The sequence below is a fragment of the Vulpes lagopus genome, chromosome 5 (assembly GCF_018345385.1).
Source record: "Vulpes lagopus strain Blue_001 chromosome 5, ASM1834538v1, whole genome shotgun sequence".
NCBI lineage: Eukaryota > Metazoa > Chordata > Mammalia > Carnivora > Canidae > Vulpes > Vulpes lagopus.
The window spans coordinates 114,591,711-114,612,555 of NC_054828.1; the positions used below are offsets into that span (position 1 = coordinate 114,591,711).

General features: G+C 38.9%; 1 protein-coding gene across 8 annotated transcripts in view; it reads right to left on the reverse strand.

Moving 5' to 3' along the window:
* Positions 1–1,089: 1,089 nt before the first annotated feature.
* The window catches only part of NCOA1 (nuclear receptor coactivator 1), a 242,279-nt gene continuing 222,523 nt past the window's right edge, over positions 1,090–20,845 (reverse strand). For 5 of the 8 annotated variants that reach the window (XM_041756549.1, XM_041756551.1, XM_041756553.1 and 2 more), the window contains 4 exons: positions 16,456–16,627; positions 10,467–10,650; positions 6,102–6,191; positions 1,090–2,254 (listed from right to left, as the gene is read on the reverse strand). In XM_041756549.1, coding sequence (XP_041612483.1) covers positions 2,084–2,254; positions 6,102–6,191; positions 10,467–10,650; positions 16,456–16,627 — 617 coding nt within the window. In that variant the 3' untranslated portion in view covers positions 1,090–2,083. Of the gene's footprint in view, positions 2,255–2,339; positions 2,397–6,101; positions 6,192–10,466; positions 10,651–16,455; positions 16,628–20,845 lie in introns of all 8 variants that reach the window. The other 3 variants (XM_041756556.1, XM_041756555.1, XM_041756554.1) reach the window with 3 other exon arrangements.

A 20,845-nucleotide genomic window follows, 5' to 3' on the forward strand; every position in this document is an offset into this window, starting at 1 on the left:
ACCTTGAAGGTGACATGCATATTTTAAGGTGCAGCTGGGATGGGGAGGTTGTTATTAGCATCTCCAATTTTCCTTACCGCTTTTTAAAACTAGTTCCTTATGCAAAAGCATTGAGTCAGGAAACTTCATCTGGAATGCTGAAGTTAAAGGTGAACTTCCTGAAGTCTGCACATCTAAGTATCACAAACAAAACAGAAATGACCTCCTAGAGCAGTTTGGTAAGGACTAGAGTAATATGGCTGGGCGTTCAAGCTGGGAATGAATGAAATCAGGGATGCATTTTTCTGAAAAACTAAAAGAGATAATGTTTGTAACTGAGTGTCCTATTTCTGTTTCATAGTTGCTACCCATGTGAGCCCTTCCAGCAATCTTTTTATTCGGTATAGTTTCTGAGTAGATGCTGTTCAATGGAGTTATTGGCAACTAGGGGTGGTGAGATGCACAAAGGAGGACCTGGGAGAATGGCTTCTTCCTTGGTGTCCAAGTCCACGCTCCTCTTCGCTGTTAGTTCTTATGGCCTTTGCTCTGCCGTGGAAGCAGAGGTAGCTGGTGCACGATGTCAGATGCTGTGTCATCATTCACAGGCCCGGGGGAGGGGGCAGGTAAAGGCGAGTGATGGGGGTCTACCTTTGCTTCTTCCACAAGACCCTTCTCAAGCTTTCCTGGCCTTGCAGTGGAACTTCTAGAACTAGAGGCAGTTCACTGGGTCCTTGACTTAGAGGCCAGGATGAGACAAGACGTGGCAGAGTGACAAGACACAAAGGGAAAATACGTATCAATTAGCCTCAGAGTAGGATAGAGAAATTTCTATTTGCACGGATGAAAATTCAAATCCCCAAAGTCAATCTAAAACAAATGAAAATTTTCTTTGAGTACTAATTTTTTTCTGTACAAGTAGCCTGTGCACTTCTGGTGTTAACTCCTTGCACTGTCTCAAGGTAGGTGATCCCAGGGACACTCTAGGGCAGTATGCTCTAGCTCATCTCGAACAGCTTTTTCTGGCAGTGGCATTTTGATTTGAATCGCAAAGTAAATCCATACATGGCATCACAGTTAGTAAAATAATGAAATATCACTAGTCAAATGTAATTGCAATTCAATCAATGATATATTCACACACAAGTTTAGAAAAATCAAGAGTATGATAATAAAACCATAAAATTAAACAGAAGGAAATCAATTTCTACAAGAAATCAAATATATTTACAGTGAGATTTAAAGGGAAAAATAAGCTACTTGGATCATAAATTTAATTTTATTTTAAATAACTTTAGCTACCTTAGCTGTTAATACAATAAAAGCAGAAAGAACAGGCTGCCTTTTTTTTTTCCAGATTTAATCAGAAAATTGTATCTACAATAATTGACAGAACTTGCTTCTTGTCCTTTACCCATCTCATCAAAAATTATTGCATTTTCCCCCAAACTGTATTTTTTGGATTCCTCTGTGAATATACTCATTTCGTCCTCGTTCCTGGAGGCATCTTGGTTTAAATCCATCTTTAAAAAAAGGAGAAGGGGTACATATGGGAGGCAAAATATTCTCTTGAAGCCAACAGATATAGAGTTGCTAGAAGAAGCTGATTGTACACACAAGCTGCCTGGGGTCGGGAAGGGGAGGGCTGTTGATTTAGACACACGTGACAGCCTTTGGTGGACGGGCACAGGCAAAGCCCCACTGGGCCCTTCTTCCTTGTCAGGGTCAGGAGTGAGCCAGCAGAGGCGGAGCTTCATCTTCCCCTTGGAACTTGTCGTTTTGGTTCTCCTCCAAAAGCCTTCATCCAGATAAGAAGCCAATGACTGATTACAAAAATAAGAATAATTAAATTTGGCTCAAGAAATAGATTGTCCAACTGTTCTGCCTTGTTATTTTTTTCCAATATCCAAGGCCTTTACAAAGAAAGAAACAAAAACACCTCTCAATCTTCCAACAAAAGTGAATTCCTTTTTTTTTTTTTTGCTCCAAATGCTACGACCTGAAGAATGGCTGCAGATTGAGATATCAAAAATCTCAGAAAAATATATAATATATTTGTATATCTCTGTATGTCTATTATTTAAATTTCACATTCCTTTAAAAGTGGTTATTCAGTCAGTAGCTGCTGAAGGAGGCTCTTCTGCTGGGCCTGGGGGGTCTGTGGTCCTGCCGTGGGTTTTTGAGTTCCCAGTGGACCAGGCTGGTTCAGGTAAGGGTCCCCGCCTACCAGATTCACTGTACACTGGACGTCAGCAAACACCTGAACCTGCTGCACCTGCTGGAACACAAATAAAAGATGTGTTTAGACAGAAGGGTCTGCCCCCCCGGCTTATGAGTGGGTACTACTTGAAGTGGAAACTCACTAGAGCATTCCTCTAGTCTGTAGTCACCACAGAGAAGAACTCTTCTGTCTTCTTGTCCTACAAAAAGAAAATCGCTGCACTCATTTTGCTCAGGGTTCTGGAAAGTTCACACTTTAAAAATAAAATCAAAATTGGAATGGTCAAGCCTCCTACAGGGTTGCCATCAATAATGAAAATGAGCGTCACTGCTAATATTGCCAAGATTGGGAAAAGCCCAGTTTCAGAGTCTGGGTGTCTGGTGGTGGGTTTAAAAATATATATATATGTGTATATATTCTATATTATTTGGAAACTGGTTACAAAAGCATTCTATGGATGACTTTAGTAGGATAAAAAAAAAAAAACAACTTTATGATGTTAGAAAATTAAGGGCTTTAACCCAGTATTAGCAAAACAAAAACCACCACAACTCAGTAACAGGACATTAGCATTACTAAAGTCAATGTCCAGAAGATTTGCGTAATATCTAAATATACTATTACATAGCTCTTACATATTGCCTTTAGAATTACAGCAAAATATTAGTAGAACAATTTTATATTTAACTTCTTTTTCCTGATAGACAATTCATTTAAACACATGAGCTAAAAATAACAGTAAATTACTAGCTGAGAACAGTGTGAATTTTCCCTTTAGCTACTTCCAGTAATAATACACGTATTCCTTAAAAATATCTAACGTTGTATAATTCTAGCATTTTCTACTGGGAAAACAAAGCCAGAAGTTAGTTTTTACAACCATCCTTATTAAAAAGTCATTTGTAGAACTGATTCAAGCCAGTATCACACTTGTGAATGTTCCAGACCAAGAATGGAGATGCCTCTCTAAGGCATCCAAGTGCATCTATTAGTGTCTCAATTGTTTGGCAAACTTGTGCTTAGTGTTTCACAGGTTCATGAAGTATTTTAGATTAGTGATGCATTTTTTGGTCATTCATTACTAATTTATGTCAATTACACTCAGCCTTCCTGAAAACCTTTCTATCCTAATTGAATAAAAGTTGTTTTCATCGACCTTTGTTGACCTCATGTCAAAATCTCAACCTCCAGCTGCTGTATCAGTCCAGCCCCCAATGTCTTCCCCTCTTGATCCATCTATACCTCCACTCTAGGCTCACTCAGAGAAGACAGCCTCTGAGCTGAGTCTTCTTAGCCTGCTGGATTAACCTCTAGTTAGATGAGCATCATTTTTCTCCTTATCCTCTTCTTTGCCTGATTTCCCAAGTTTTGCTTCTGGATCCCACAAGATACCATTTGTTTTCTTCTTTCTTTGGGCTTTTTCTTGTGCATCTAATATGCACCAACTCTGAGTCTATCCACTAGCTAGCCCTGTGTCCTCCCCTCTCCTTTGTTTTTAACTTCTTCCTACTCTTTTCCTTCTGGAGCTCCACCCCTGACCTTTCTCTCCAGGTCAATCATCCCCCTACTAAGCCTTCTTCCTGCTTCTCTAGATTCTCTTCTTTTCTGGTTCTCTTGGTCTTGCCTCTTCCCTGCCTCTGCTCTCCGAATACAGGGAGTCCTAAGTCCTCCTCAAGCCATCCTCTCTTGGTTCTTTTCCTTCTCCTTTTCTGTACACCTGTCTCTGTATTTCTATTAAACTCACTCCCCAGCTTCCGTCTGGCAAATACAAAAGCACTGGAGCAGAGATGGCATGATGAACTAAGATTTTGCCACTGAAACTTGGCATAAGCACAAGCAATAGTGCTTTCAGGCAATGACTGATTAAAAAAAACTGCATGTAAAATTCCACGTTTATGTGTTTCAACATAGGAAGTACTGGGTCAGAGCACAAGGTATTTCTGTCCCCAAACACTTAAAAACATTCGTAATAAAGGCATGACCAAGCGAACTAGAGAGAAAATTTTGCTCCTTTAAAAAGAACGTTTTTAAGATAGTCTATTTTGAAAATTAAAAAAAAAAAATGGAAAAGAACCAAACTTCAGTCATTTTGAACTGCTTCCTAAAAACAGGGTGCCTCATGCTAGACCTCACAGGACTTCAGATACGGCCACACTTTCACAGACAGGCAAAGCAAGATGCATATACATCCTACGATTTGCCAGGTGAAAAGAGCGGAGTCTTCAACCTCGCAAAATTTTCTGGCAGAGTTTTTACATCAATTCAAATGCTCTCTCAGAGATCAAGAACTTTAAAACTTGGTTGTTTAGTTTTAATTAATTTGCCGAGCTGCCAGTTATATGTCTCCCTGCAGGAGTAAGACTTTGAAAACCTTCTAATGAAGACTTTCCCCAATCACAATTTCCCCAATCACAAAATCCCCTCTTCACCCTCCTGGGAATCAGATTTGACTATGGAAACAGCTCCTAACTGGTCTTTCTCAGCCTGAGGTGGCTGCCCACTGCATGTCCTGTCCTTTTTCTCCCTCAAGATGAAGCCTGAGCTGGTGCTTATATCACTGCTCCCCCTGAGGGTGACTCAATCTTGTAGAACTCAATCCAAACCCCTGAGTTTAGCATTCAAGGCTCCCAGAAATTTGTCCCAATCTATCTTACCAATTTTAATTCCTATAAAATCTTCTTATAAACCCTTTACCTTCAGTGGATTTGGTTTCCCAGGACCATGCTAAGATATTACTGTTTCCTTGTCTCTGGAGCATCTACTTCTAGTCCCCTACACTTCTAAGCTTGCTCCCTCCTCCAGCCTCTGACACTTTTTCCTTTACCTTGCCTTGCTAACTATTCCCAAGGCCCAGTTCAGCACTTGTGTAAATGTTCTTCTGACCCTCACAGCATTTTCTCCTTTCTTCTAACACTGATGGTTCTTGTTACCTGTAACATAAATTTGGGTTTGCCTTCTTTTGGTTATGTGACAATTCACATGTGTATGTCTACACGTTTTATCTTTTAATGGGCCCTAAGTGGTATGGCAGAAAGAGCATGAACTTCGGTGTTACAAATACCTGGCTTGAACCTCAGCTCTGCCCCTTTCTAGCTTTGTGAATCGTGTGTGTAGTTAAATCTCTTCAGGTTCTGTTTCTTCATCTGTGAACAAAAGGAATACTATTTCCTTACGAGGGTCATCATGAGGCTTATGTGAGATAAAGTGGACAGTGCTTAGCGCAGTGCCAGACAAATCATAAGCATTTCACAAATGAAACTTCCTTTCCTCACCTCTACCCACAGTTCACCTAAAGGGCAAACATGTCTTGTGTTTCTTTGTATCTCCACCTTACCAAAATGCCTGTACAGTATCTTAAAAATACATATTTACTAAGAGACTAAAGACTAAATCAGTTACTGAACTAAAACATCCAAAATCTCTAACCTTTGGTTAATATAGGAAAGTGGCCATCTTTGCTATTTGTATTGCTTTGAAATGAACTTCGAAAATGAGGCAGACTACACAACAGGCACTCTATTTTGTCTGAATTTACTGAGATCTTTTGAGGTACTTTGACTACATGTGAGTTTTAGAATCGTGCTTATTTACAATGTAACAATCAGTGGCCCACCGTTTGTGATCTTTTTATCCTGTTTAACCACTGGATTAAATCTTCTGAAAACTTATCTCATTTAACCCTCTCAACAATCCTATTAGCAGGTATCTTGTTAGTTCTGTTGGTTAAATAGCAGCTCAGGAAAGTTCCCTAACATGCCCAGGAGGACACCACTAAGAAGAGTAGAGCCAGGACTCATACCTAGGTCTGACTCCCAAGGTCAGGCTCCTATCCATGATGCTAAACAAAGTTTCCTGGTATCTAGAGTAAATTTGGCAGCTCTGGGTTTAGAATTTTCTTACTGACCTGGGTTCCATCTGTTTCTGTTTTGAGAAGGTCAGTGGATGAGAGCTGGTTGCAGTAGAGGCCTGTGTGTCTCAGTGCTGGATCATTTATCTATTAAAGATAAGTATAAGACCAAATTACATCCTAGTTGTTTAAAAGTTGAAGATCAAATTTTTCGATGAAAATAATCTCACTGACAGAAAATAGGGATGCAGCAGAAATAAAAAGCTTAGCAACCTACTATGTTGTTATAAGTCAGGACAGTGGTTCCCTTCAGAGGGGATGAAAAGGGATGATGTGGAAGGGAGCATGAGGAGAACCTTTAGGGTACTGCTGATAATGTTTCTTGATCTGAATGGTAGCTTTAAAGATGTGTTGAGTTTATGAAAATTCATGGAGTTGTATATTTTTCTGTATATTCTTATATGATACCTGAATAAAAAATTAAATTCACAGATATAAAACTTAATCAGCAAATGACTTTTACTTCTTATCCAGGTATAGTAATAGAAATCAGATTTATCCTCTGCCTGAATTGACAAAAAAAACTGGATAAAATGAAGGCACTCAAGACATTGGACAAACCCAGTGAAGAAAAGCCATCCCTAAGGAGCTGGGAAACAACTGAGGTAAGTCCTACACTTGCCTCAGCTACTGTCTACAGAGAATTTCCAGGCTGCAGCCACTGTGTGGACTAGGAACTCAGGCAGAGAGCCCTGTAGGCTCCCTGAGTTGAGATGATGCAGCTGTAAGTCTGAGATGGTCACTGCAGCTGGAATTCACAGGAGAATTCCAGAATATCAGAGAAGAGGGGCAGCTACTCAGAAAGCAAGCTCTGAAGATCTGCAGAGGATCCCCTTGAGTCTGCAGCTTAGTACTGACCTGCTCATGGATTTTAGGGAACAACCCAAAGCAGAGCAAAGAGTCACCAAAAAGATGTTGATGGAATAATTTCCAAAGATTACACAAAGCTGGGAGTAAGTCCTGGTCCCACTGGCCAGAATGGGAAACATTGTAATTCATATAGTATCAGGTAGCATCTTAGAAAGGCTTTGCCTCAGTAGAAAAGTGAAATGAACCTGATACTAAAAGGATCAAACTATTTCAAGTAACCAAACCATTTCCCAGAATAAAGCTCAAGAATGTACGAATATCAACAAGGTAAAATTCACATGTTTGGCACCCAATAAAAGATTACCACTCCATGCACATTAGCAGAAAAATATGATCCATAATGAAAAGTCAATCAATTGAAACCAACCCCAAAATGATGCAGATATTAAGACAGTTATTATAATAACCATATTCCGAATGCTCAAGAAGATAAGGGAAGATTAAATGTGTTAGAGGTATGGAAGATATAAGAGGTCCAAATTGAAATTGTAGAGAGGAAAACAGAATACCTGAGAAGAAAAATACACCTGATGAAATGAACAGATCAGACATTGCAAAAAAAAAAAAAAAAAAAAGAAAGAAAGAAAGAAAGAAAAAAGGAAGTTAGTGAACCTAAGGCTATAGCAATAGAAACTATCCAAAAAGAAACACACAGAGAAAAAAAAGATTGATCTTGTGCCCCTCCCCCAACACCCCCAAACCCAGAGAATCATGGAGCTGGTGGACAAGTTCAAGTGGCCAACTATGTACATGTAATAAAATATGTGGGTGCATGCGCGTGTGTGTACATGCATAATTAGGAGCTTCTGAAGGAAAGGTGGGTGGTAACAGAAAAAAATATCTGAAGAAACAATGGCCAAATATTTTTCAAAATTTGATAAAAATTATACATCCATAAATCAAAAAGCTCACTGAACTCCAAGCACAAGAACCATGAAAACAATCACTAAGGTATGTCATAATCAAATTGCCTAAAACCAGTGACAAAGAGAATAGTCTTTTTTAAAGGCAGCCAGAGGAAGAAAAATCAATCATGTACAGAGGAACGAAGAGAAAATGCCAGCAGATAACTCATCAGAAATACTGCAGCGGAGCAACATCTCTAAAGTACTGAAAGGTAAACTAAAGCTAACTTAGAATTCAGGGGAAAAAAAAATTCCAAAGATGAAGGTGAAACAAAAACTCTTTCAGACATACAAAAGCTGAAATAATTCAGCAGCAGCAGACTACAAGAAATGCTAAATGAAGACCTTCAGGCAGAAGGAAAGTGATACCAAGCTAGAAATTGGGATCTACACAAAGGAATGAAGACCACTGGAAATCACTATATGGGTAAATATAAAAGTTCTTCTTTAAATTAAAAAAAAAAATATATATATATATACACACATATATATAAAATTGTTTAAAGTAAAAGTATGTAGGGTATATGACAAATGTAGACATGATATATATGGTAACAACAGCACAGGAGGGAGAAATGGAAGTGAATAGCTGTGAGGTTCTTCTACACAAGGTGGTATCATCAGAGCACTTCAGGGCACATGAAGATGAGTTAAAGATGTATGCTATAAACTCTGAAGCAACCACTAAAATAACACAATGGAGTTATATATAGTTAATAAGTTAACAAAGGAGATAAATTAAAATGTTCAATTAAATCAAAGGAAGGCAAGAGATGGCACAAGGATAAAACAGAAAAGATGAGACATTTAAATTCAACCATATCAATAATCACATTAAATGGGTGTGGACTGTCAAATTGAATAAGAAAGTAAAACCCAACTATATAAGAAATATGCTTTAAGTGTAATATTCCTTAATTCACTATAATTTTGATTATTTTAACCTACTGGAGATAGTGAAAAATTCTGATAACGGAATAATAAGAACAAGGACAAGAAATAACACTATTTAGGTCTTCTATTTTGCTATAAGAAACGAATCACTAGGTTGTTGATTTTTTTCCCTGCTAAACTCCTAAGGGACTTATTATATAATATCTGGGGAATTGAAAGTTTTCCAAAAAAAATTCACACCAAAAAGGCATTCTATAGAAAAGGTAATCAGGATTTACATTGATTTTTAAGACTTGCTATATGGGATGCCTGGTTGGCTCCGCAGTTGAGCGTCTGCCTATGGTTCAGGTTGTGATCCTGGGGTCCTGGGATCGAGTCCCACATCGGGCTCCCTGCATGGGGCCTGCTTCTCCCTCTGCCTGTCTCTGACTCACTCTCTCTGTGTCTTATGAATAAATAAATGAAATCTTTCTAAAAAATAAAAGACTTGCTAGAAATTAAGGCTACATAGTCATAGTCTGGTCATCACAGTCCATGTTGTGGTTGCTAAAAATGAGAACATTAACTATAGGAAGGTACCTCAATGATCTACTTAAGTATCATTTTGAATTTAGTCATTCTATCCTTAAAAATCTTCAGGAGGCTCCAGGATAAACTCTAAAACATTTAGATGGCTTGCAACATTCCCAAAAAGCTTACCACATAAAATTCTGCTTTAAATATAATATAAATGTCCCCTTAACATTCATTAGACTTTTCCACCTCTATCCCTGCCTACGTTATGTTGTAGCAACCAGTCTTGAATGTTCTTTTCTATTCTCTTTTTTTAGACACATCTTCCAAGAACCTTTCCTAATCAGATGATTTTTCCTCTTAACCCTGCAGTAGTTAGTTGGGGGTATCCCCAAACTGATATAAATATGTCAGGTCCTAGGGCAGTCCATCTCTTATATGGCAGTTTTGTCCTATTATTCAACTGATTCTTTGTTTATGCTGGGTCTCCCCAACTTGTTAATATTATCTCCCACAGAGCTATCTTTGTATATAATAAGTACCGAATAAATGTTTGTTGAAATGAAAGGGAAAAGTGAAGAAAACATATTCAGGATATAAAGGAGTAAATTCCAAGCCAATGTATTATCTGTATCATTTTATTTTATTTATTTATTTTTAAGTAGGCTCCATGTCCAGCATGGAGTCCAACGCAAGGCCTGAATTCATGACCCCAAGATCAAGACCTGAGTCGAGATCAAGATCAGATGCTTAACTGAGCTACCCAGGTGCCCCTGTATCATTTTATAGTAAATCTAAATAATAAAATCTCTTTTAAAAATATTTTATTTATTTATCTGAGAGAGAGAGAGAGTGTGCACAACCAGTGTGCAGCATAAAAAGAGGGAGAAGCAAGCCACTCAGGTTCCCCAAACAATAAAACTTGAGACTAAAATCTTGCAAGGTCTATCAAAATTTCCATTGTATAGCTTAAGAGGTAGTAATTATCAAAAGATAGTGTGAAATCATAAAGAAGTGCTTCTTTTCCCCCTAATTTTATTGAGAAATATTTGACACACATCACTGTATGGTGTGGTTATTTTTGATAAATAACTGTGAACATACCTGATTTTCCTTGGAATAATGACTTGTGGTGTGGTATGGATGTATGTGTAGCAAGTGTGCCAGCTGTGCCACTTACCTGCTCAGGGCACACAGTGTTCATTCCTGGCATCTGCAAAGAGCTCATCTGCATCTGGCCCATCATTGGGTTCATGTTCTGAACATTTGTGTTTCCACCTGCCATGGACACGGTGATGCTCATATTGTTGTACACTCCTGGCTGCGCAGGTGTGGGCTGGTTCTGGACAGCTTGACTGAACACACTGTTAACTCAAAAACAATCCCAATTACATCCACGGTTCACAAAGATGGGGATAATGTGACTGGACTCTGCTGCTTAATTATCAGATAAAAATCGAAAGGAAAGATTTTACAGTCTTAAATTATGTGTTAAGACTTTATCTTACTACAACATATAGAAATTGAGTGTAATTGAGATGAATTTTGAACTCTGCCCAAAGGAGTTAATAACTACAAAGAGCTCTTTTTAAGTTACAATTATCTGGCCTAGTATCAGAGTTGTCAAGCTCCAATTAGCTGGATAATTAAGAAAGAAAGTTTTCCACATAAGCACACCTTCCAGATAACTGAAATTTACTCATTTAACCATTAAAATCATTCTAAAATTTATTACACCATTTTATCTTCCTAAACAGAGAATATTCTATTTAAGCAAAATGCCTGGGATATATATCAATCCTCAATATATGTTCACTGAATTAATTAACAAAGGAATCAGTAATTCAAAGATGGCATTCTTATATTGTGGTTGCTTATACATCTTAGACTTACACTTAAGGTGAATAGTACTATCTTGTTCTACTCATTCCTCATCTCTAGTAATAAGTGACACATGGCAAACACTCAGTAAATATCTGGCGAATGAGTGACTTATGACATGGGTTATTATTACTCAGTGTTGTCAACTGATGAGGTTTGGACTGCTTCCTATTTATAGATTTTCTGGTATTGACACTAATGTTAGTTTCTAAGTGTAGCTGAGAGACTATCTGAAGAGAATTCCCTGGGACTTGTTGAGAATTGGGACTCTCAGGCCTTACTCCAGCCCCAGTGAATCAGTTTCTGAGGGTGGACACAGAAAGTCACATTTTTAACCATGCACATTAAGACTCAAGGGCCTTTATTCAATGTTCTAGAGCTTGCTGTCTCTTCTCAAGGATTCAGCTTCTGGCTGCTTTCACTATGCTATAAACTAAGAGGAATATAACTAGATATTTTTATTTGGCAAACATAATGTTTTTAAAGACTCCAAAGGTCTTCTCAGGCCAGAAGATGGCTTTATGTCTTTTCTACAAGCAAAATGCAAGGGCAATTATGTTTTTCAGAGGGCTTCTTTTACTGATGTCCTTCTTTACAGCCTTGTTCTGAACTGCTGTTATACCAAAATCTTAAATGTTAAACCAATGTCTCTTAGTAGGTAGAATAGTATGGAATAAACTAGAAGTGAATACAACTTGAAACTTTATATTTGAACCCCCTAATTCTAAATGATACAGACTGACATATCTAAAGGAAAATGATGTGAATTATGTCTTTTCCAAGTTCTACAAAACATCAAATGTTTTATGATTATCAGTTGTTAAACATTAAACTGCTGGTAAAATTCCACCTATTTTAATGTTAATTTTGGAGAATTTGATTTCTAAAAATTATTTACCCCATCAATGGCTTATCTATTCCTTGCTAGCTCTTGGGAGGTAAGCAGGATGTACTGACATTTATAGTTTCCAGTAGATTAAGGTAATCATACTAAAATTAACAGGCTGAGAAACAGCCTATTCATCATGTCTGAAGAAAAGTAGCAAATTTTCTCCAAGTAATTATAAAACACAAATGCTCAAAGAAAATTATATTCCTAGGAAATGGTCAATAATACATCTTTGAACCATTAATGTCTGTACAGTGTGTATGCTTGTGAGGCAGTGCCCCACAACTAAAGGTGAGGAAAAGCCTATTAGTTTGCTGCCTATTTTCTAATGAGAACATTTCTGCCCCAGACAATGCTCATTTGTCAATTGATCCATAAATCACCACTGTGGAGGCTCAGCTAAGGGCTATGTAAGTTAATGCATGCAAAAGCTTCAAGGACTGCAATGATGTCATACTGGTGAAAAAAAGTTCAGGGTTTAATTTCTTTTCACATTTATACTTGAGACTTCTATTAGCTTAAGTTCATTCAAACTGCTCTTGCCAAGAGTTCCATTTCAGTTCCTTCCATTATGGGAAGAAGACAAGCCCTGCTGCAGCATCCATCACTATTCTAGGTCTCTGAAGGGACTGTGGAGTTCACCTGTGCCTTAGACCCAATGTACAAAGAAACCCTCCCTCTCTCTGCTTTCTTAGGCAGCCCCATGGCAGTCACTACAGTTTCTTAGGCTAGCACCAGGTATTTGGAAGCCCCTAAATCATGGGGTGGGGACCGTGGAGGAAGGTAAAGATGAAGAATTTGGCCTGAAGTGGCTTCCATACGTATTACAGATATTATTAACAAGCAAGGAGGTGCTCCAGGTCAAATAAGTCTAAAACCAAAGGGTTAAACAACAGGCCTTCCTAGGCTTTAAAATGCTAATAAGTGCTAGGACTCTCCCTAGTGCCTAGTTTTACACACAAACCTGCACTGTTCCAGGACAAAGAGGCTTAGTTTAACCCTTTATTTTTCTTGCCACCAGAAAGATCATGAAAAAGAATCACATTACAGTCTGAACTCTATTACATCATTCTACTAAATGATTCTTTGTTTCATGTTTTATTTCTCTCCATTTACTCCTGTCACCACCTAGACTCTTGGTAACTTGACAGCAAGGGCAGTTTTCCCCTGTTCCTTGTGGTACCTTGCACTGTGCAAGACAAACAGTGAGTGGTCACAAAATACATGCTGCCTGTGTTGACTAATAAGCTTTTACACATGAAGCAAATAAGCAAGTGTGAATGCTTAAAGACTTGGTGACAACTATTTTCTTTTTTCAATGATTTGGCAAAGTCAAAGTTCACAAAAACTGTGAAAGTACAACAAAAATTCAAGCCCACATTTGACCCTGAATCCAAGAAGTGACTGAGGTAGGACAGGGAATCTTTGTACTCGTTCACAATAGGTGTACATTAAATGCTCACCTGTTCTAAAGGATGGACATACCCAAGTAAACAAAAACAAAGTCTTGCTCTTAGGATGATATTATTCCAGTTGGAGGAGACAGACCATAAACAAACGAACTAACACACAACATGTCAGGTGTTAAGTACTATGAAGAGAAATAGAGAAGGGGAAAAAAGGGACAAGCAGGTGGGAAATGCTGTTGTTTTAGAAATGATGATCTGGTAAGTTTAATATGGTGACATTTAATATCTATGTCTAATAAGGTGACATTTAAGGAGCAACTTGAAGTGTGAGAGAGCAGACCATGTGGCTACTGTGAGAAGAACATTCCAACGGAGGGATTTAAAAATGCAAAGGCTCTGAGTTTGCAATGTACTTGGCACATGTGAAGAACAGAAGAATAAACAGATATCAGTGTGGCAGACTGAGTGATGGGAATAGCAGCTGAGGTCAAAAAGGGACCCAGGAACAAGATTATGTGGGCTTCACAGGCCCTATACTGCATTGTGAGTAAGTTGGTGAGCACTGAGTAAAGAACTGCCATACTGCTCATGTTTGAAATGTATCACTCTGGAGTGCCTGGGTGGCTCAGTCGGTTAAGCATCTGTATTCAGCTCAGATCATGATCCCAGGGTCCTGGGATTGAGCCCAGTATCAGGCTCCTAACTAAGCAGGGAGTCTGCTTCTCCTTCTCTCTGCCCCTCCTTTCCACTTGTGCACGTGCTTGCTCTCTCTCACTCTCTCTCTCAAATAAATAAATAAATAAATACTTAAAAAATAAAAATAAAAAGCATCACTCTGTCTACCATCACTATTCTAGGTCTGCCTACCATCACTAGTATCACTATTCTAGGTTTCTTTCTTTTTTTTTTTTTTTTTTAAGATTTTATTTATTTATTCACTCATGAGAGAGAGAGAGAGAGAGAGAGAGAGAGAGAAAGAGAGGCAGAGACACAGGCAGAGGGAGAAGCAGGCTCCATGCAGTGAGCCTGATGTGGTACTTGACCCCAGGTCTCCAGGATCATATCCTGGGCTGAAGGTGGCGTTAAACCGCTGAGCCACCCGGGCTGCCCTATTCTAGGTTTCTGAAGGAACTGTGGGGTTTACCAGTGCCTTAGACCCAATATACAAAGAAACCCTCCCTCTCTCTGCTTTCTTAGGCAGCCCCATGGCAGTCACTACAGTTTCTTAGGCTAGCACCAGGTATTTGGAAGCCCCTAAATCATGGGGTGGGGGCCATGGAGGAAGGTAAGGATAAAGAATTTGGCCTGAAGTGGCTTCCATAGCATATTCCATATGCTAGCCTAAGAAACTGTAGTGACAGTGGGGTGCTGATTGGGCAGCTGTATGTACAGTATGGCATTCAGGGAAGAAGTTTGGACTGGAGATTTAAATTGATAAGTCATGTACCTAGAGATAGGCATTTACAGCCCTAAGAGTGGACAGCATAACCAAGGGAGAAAGTAGACAGAATGAGCCCAGAGGCCCTCAAATGGAGCTCTGGGAGATGAGGAAGATCCAGCAGAGGACACTGAGAGTTACCTTTCTCAAGAGAGAATGCTGTTCCAGAAACTCAATGAAGAAGGAGCTTTAAGAAGGAATAAATGCCTAAGTATGTCAAATGCTACCAATAATCACTACATCTGGTATTGCAGAGGACACTGATGACCACTGTAGAGGACAAGGATACTTCTGGTAAGTGGTAGGGGTGAAAGCGTACAGGTCAACAAGGCAAGGAGAAGCAGTGTTAGAGTCTTTTAGGGAATTTAACTGTAAAAGGGAGCAGAGCTGTCAGGGGAATTGTGTTTTTTCCAAGATACATTTAAATGCTTAGGTGTAGGTATGAGGCTAGAGTTTAGCTGGATTTCTTTAGGGAGTGTTTTGTTAGCAGGGCCAAGTTAGCAGGGCAACAGAGGGAGAGCTGGGCAAGGGATTTGAGAGTGTCTGTAGAGGAATAGCTATAATCACGGAACACAGAATCTAAAGTGAATTTAGGAAGCTGGGATCAGAACATATTAGGAGACTAAATTCTTTTTGCATCTTATATAGACAGTTCCATTTCTAGCTAATTTACACACAGTCCTCACAGAGAGCTACACAATTCTCTAACGGGAAGACTTCCTCTCACCTTTCAGTGAACTTTAGGAAAATGTGGTCTTAAGTTTTTAACTTTAACTGCCTTACTTATTATGTTGTCAGATCAAACAGCTTCCCTGTCATTAGAACCAAGACACAACCTAATTAAAAGCCTTATAAAACTCAAGTGAAGTGTGAAAAGTTCAGCAGCCAGGATCTGGGGGGAAAATGACGTTAGTGAGATAATTCTAAGCAGAATGGGCAAGATGAGGCCACTGAAAATCTAGAAATTCAAAGAGCTGGCTGAGGCAGAATGGCCTGAGAAGCCTCAAAACCTTTGCTGTTGCTATGAAATCTTTCAAACATGCTGAGAGGGGTGAAGCCTGTGTGCCCACTGTTCAGGCTCTAATGAATCCTGATAGCCATTCTTACTTTAGAGTTTTAGGAGTTTTTATCTGTTTTTATAAAGGACCTATTTTTTTTTTTTTTAAGTATCCATTTCTATATCTGTCCCAGGAAAGCTCTGTTACACACAGGAGTTAATCACATTCTTCAGGTATGCTGGTGATGGGATGGAAAGGTTGGGGGGCCACTAGATATATTTTCTGTACTGTAAATGTGTAAATTTGCCTTTAAAATGACTTGAAACTTAAAGGATTTAAAAGTCATTATTTCTCTTTGCGATCACATAAAATTCATTCAGTTCCATGAACTTGCAAGATCCCGGGACTGCATGCTCATGCCCTGAGCCTTAGGCAAACACTCAACTGCTGAGCCACCCAGGTGTCACAATACCCTTCTATTTAGATTGTGAAGGCATGACTGTTCTTATGTACTACAGAGGACCCGGCCTGCTCATATATAAAAACTTACTTACTTGTTTCCCATTGCTCCTGGCTGCCAGGCCTTCATGTCTGGTGACTGGTACCCAGAAGAGGGTGGAGTTGGCTGGAGCAGAGAGCTCTGAGGAGGAGGGATTGGCATCGGCACCATGGAGCTCCCAGGGCTTAGAGATGGAGCAAAGTTGGCCTCACCTTGGGGAACCATTCCTGCAAATTGACACAAATTAATTTATGTGAATATACTATAAATTTATTAGCTTCATAAAAGAGAATACCTCCCCCTCCACAAGGATCTGTAACAATATAGTTAGAAATAGCCTATTCAACCAAGTAGGGAAAGCATTTCAATCTCTTCAAAATAAGGCAGGAGGAGATTTCAGTATAAACAGACAAACACACCAAGTTTGGAAGAATGCCTTCTATTCATTAACATATTGATCTTGGTACCAGGATTATGTATAATTTTTTTTTTCTGTTCTTTTTTGCTTACATGGATTTTTAAGTGTAAAAAACATACATGAACATACATGACAGATTACTTGAATAATCAAAATAAGTTAGAAAGGGGGAAAGGTATGACAAACACATGTGTGAAATGAAAAATGAGCCAAGGTTTGTCCGTGCCTCAGTCATCTCTGTGGACTCTTCTTTCTTTCCCTGTCCTTTTTTATTTTTAATTTTTTAAAAGCTTTACTGAGGTGTAATCTAGGCTGCCTTGAATTCACCCACAACTCCATGATTTTTAGTCAATTTACAGAGCCCTGCAACCATCACCACAGTGCGGTCTGGACACTGTCATCACCCTCACCATCCCTCTGGACTTGTCTGCAGTCAATTCTGTCTCTTACCTCCAGCCTTAGGCAACCACTGATCTGCTGTCTCTACAGATGTGCCCTTTGGGGGCAATGTCACGTAAATGTAATCATATGAGGTCTTATGGGTCGAGCTTCTTTCAATTTGATAATGTTTCTGAGGTCCAACCATTCTGTAGCATTTATTGGTAGTTTGTCCCTTTCTATGCAGGATTGATGATTAGCAGCTATTGATATAATCATGTTAAAAATTAACTGACTGTAACATTAACAGTTTACTTCTGGATTTTTAGGCTGTTGCAGTGATCTGCATGTCCACACTTGTACTAATACTATATTGTCTTGGCTGATGTGACTTTATGGTAATATTTGAAACTTGACAGTCATCCAACTTGGCTTTTCTTTTTCAAAACTGTCTTGGCTATTCTGGGTACTCTGCATTTCCATATAAATTATAGGAGAAGCTTGTCAATTTCTTCAAAAAGCATACTGACATTTTGATTGCTCTGAATTATAAGATCAATTTGGAGTGAATTTGCCGTCTTTTCAGTCTTTATCTGATTTCACTTTGTACAGCTTCCACTATTATACCTTCAAGTTCACTAATATTTTCTTTTGTAATATCTAATCACCTTCTCATTCCATCTAGTACATTTTTCATCTCAGACATTGTACTTTTTGTCTCCGAAAGTTTGGTTTGGTTTTATTTATATTGTCCTTTACTTACTATGTTCAAGCTTTTCTAGCTTTTTGAACATATGAAATAAATGTATAATTTATAATTGTCTCAATGGCCTGTCTACTCATGTTGTCACTTGTATGATTTCTGGGTTGGTTTTTTTTTTTTTTTTTTAAAGATTTTATTCATGAGAGACAGAGAGAGAGGCAGAGACACAGGAAGAGGGAGAAGCAGGCTCCCTGTAGGGAGCCTGACATGGGACTCAATCCCGGATCTTCAGGATCAGCTCTGGGCCAAAGGTGGCACTAAACCGCTAAGCCACCGGGCTGCCCTTTGGGTTGGTTTTGATGACAGATTTTTCTCCTCATTATCGGTTTTATTATCCTGCATCTTTGCATTCCTGGTAATTAAAAAGACTGATCCCAGACCTTGTGAATTCTATCTTGTTAGGTCCTGGAATATTACAGACCTTAAAAAAAAAAAAAATATATATATATATATATACACACACACACACACGCGCGCGCGCGCGCGCACACGCACACACACATATGTATATGTATATGTATATGTATATGTATATGTATATGTATACACTTCCCCCTTCCCGCCCCAAGAGAGGAAGAGAGAGCAAGTGCACATGACTGGGGGTGGTGGGATTTAAAGAGTCTTAAGCAGGCCCCATGTCCAGCATGGAGCCAGACATGGGGCTCAGTGCAGGGCGCCATTTCACGATCCTGAGATCATGACCTGAGCCAAAATTAAGAGTTGAATGCTTAACTGACTGAGCTACCTAGGTGCCCCTAAAAGTCCTTCAAATATTTTCAACCTTTGTCTGGGTTGTAGTTAGGTGACATGGAGACAGTTTAATTCTTTGGGGTCTTGCAATCAAGAGATAAGAGCAGAGTTTATGGTTTATTTTGCCTGCTACTGAGACAAAATCCTTCTGAGTATTTTACTTGACACCCCATGAGTCATGAAGTTTTCTATTCTGACTAGTGGGAAGAGAAGTTGGCCCTGTGTGAACTTTGCAGACCGTTCCCTGTAATTTTTCCAGGTGGTTTTCCCTGGCCTTGGCTTGCACACACATACACACATGCACACAAACATACAAACACACACAAAACCTGAGTGGGACCCTGTGCACATCCCTGCAGTTCTCTCCCTTTATGACTCTCTTTTCTCTGGTCCTATTCCCTGAGACCTCTAGTTGCCTTGGCTTCCCTGGACTCCCAGCTCCATGGGCTCAACTCAGGGAAACCATTAGTTCCTTTTGGACTCCCTCTCCATGCAGCATGGTCTGAATGATTTCTAAAACTGTAATTCAACATGCTTTTATTTTTTTGTTTGTTTCAGATGAGAATAAATCTGGTTCCTGTTACTCCAACTTAGCCAAAAGTGCAAGTCCATAACATTTTAGAAGTAAAAATGGATTTCTTTTTTATGATTTCTGTTATGCTAACACTTCATATTTTTTTTCCTGACAAAATACATTTCATAGTTTAATACTCTTGAAGTACAGAGAGTTATAAAGGTGAGGAGAAAAAGAATACCATAATTTGATTACCCATAATTTAGTATAATTCCTTCAAATCTTACTTTATAAAACCTTGCACAATTTTGTGACCTGCTTCTTTCCCTGATGATTGTATCATAAGCATGTTTCTATGTCCTTAACGTCTCTTTATAAATATAATTGCATATTCTGTGTTCTGCCATTGTTATTACAACTTTTTTTGTGTGTGGTTAATCTGGTAAGAGATGTAGCTAAATTCATTCACTTTCGCTTTTTGGGTAGACAACAATTTTTAAAATATTTTAAATTTTCAATGAAAGTTGAGTGACTTTCTATAGTTTTTTCTTTTATTAAATATTTAACTACTTCTTTTCTTGCTAAAGATTATATAAATAGCATCACAATGCCAGATTTCAGGTTGTACTACAAAGCTGTGGTCATCAAGACAGTGCGGTACTGGCACAAAAACAGACACATAGATCAATGGAACAGAATAGAGAATCCAGAAGTGGACCCTCAACTTTATGGTTAACTAATATTCGATAAAGGAGGAAAGACTATCCACTGGAAGAAAGACAGTCTCTTCAATAAATGGTGCTGGGACAATTGGACATGCAGAAGAATGAAACTAGACCTCTCTCTTTCACCATACACAAAGATAAACTCAAAATGGATGAAAGATCTAAATGTGAGACAAGAGTCCATCAAAATCCTAGAGGAGAACACAGGCAACACCCTTTATGAACTTGGCCACAGTAACTTCTTGCAAGATACATCCACAAAGGCAAAAGAAACAAAAGCAAAAATGAACTATTGGGATTTCATCAAGATAAGAAGCTTTTGCACAGCAAAGGATACAGTCAACAAAACTAAAAGACAACCTACAGAATGGGAGAGGATCTTTGCAAATGATGTATCAGATAAAGGGCTAGTTTCCAAGATCTATAAAGAACTTATTAAACTCAACACCAAAGAAACAATCCAATCATGAAATGGGCAAAAGACATGAAGAGAAATCTCACAGAGGAAGACATGGACATGGCCAACACACACATGAGAAAATGCTTTGCATCACTTGCCATCAGGGAAATACAAATCAAAACCACAATGAGATACCACCTCACACCAGTGAGAATGGGGAAAATTAACAAGGCAGGAAACAACAAATGTTGGAGAGGATGTGGAGCAAAGGGAACCCTCTTACACTGTTGGTGGGAATGTGAGCCACTCTGGAAAACTGTGTGTAGGTTCCTCAAAGAGTTAAAAATAGATCTGCCCTATGACCCAGCAATTGCACTGTTGCGGATTTACCCCAAAGACACAGATGCAATGAAACGCCGAGACACCTGCACCCCGATGTTTCTAGCAGCAATGTCCACAGTAGCCAAACTGTGGAAGGAGCCTTGGTGTCCATCGAA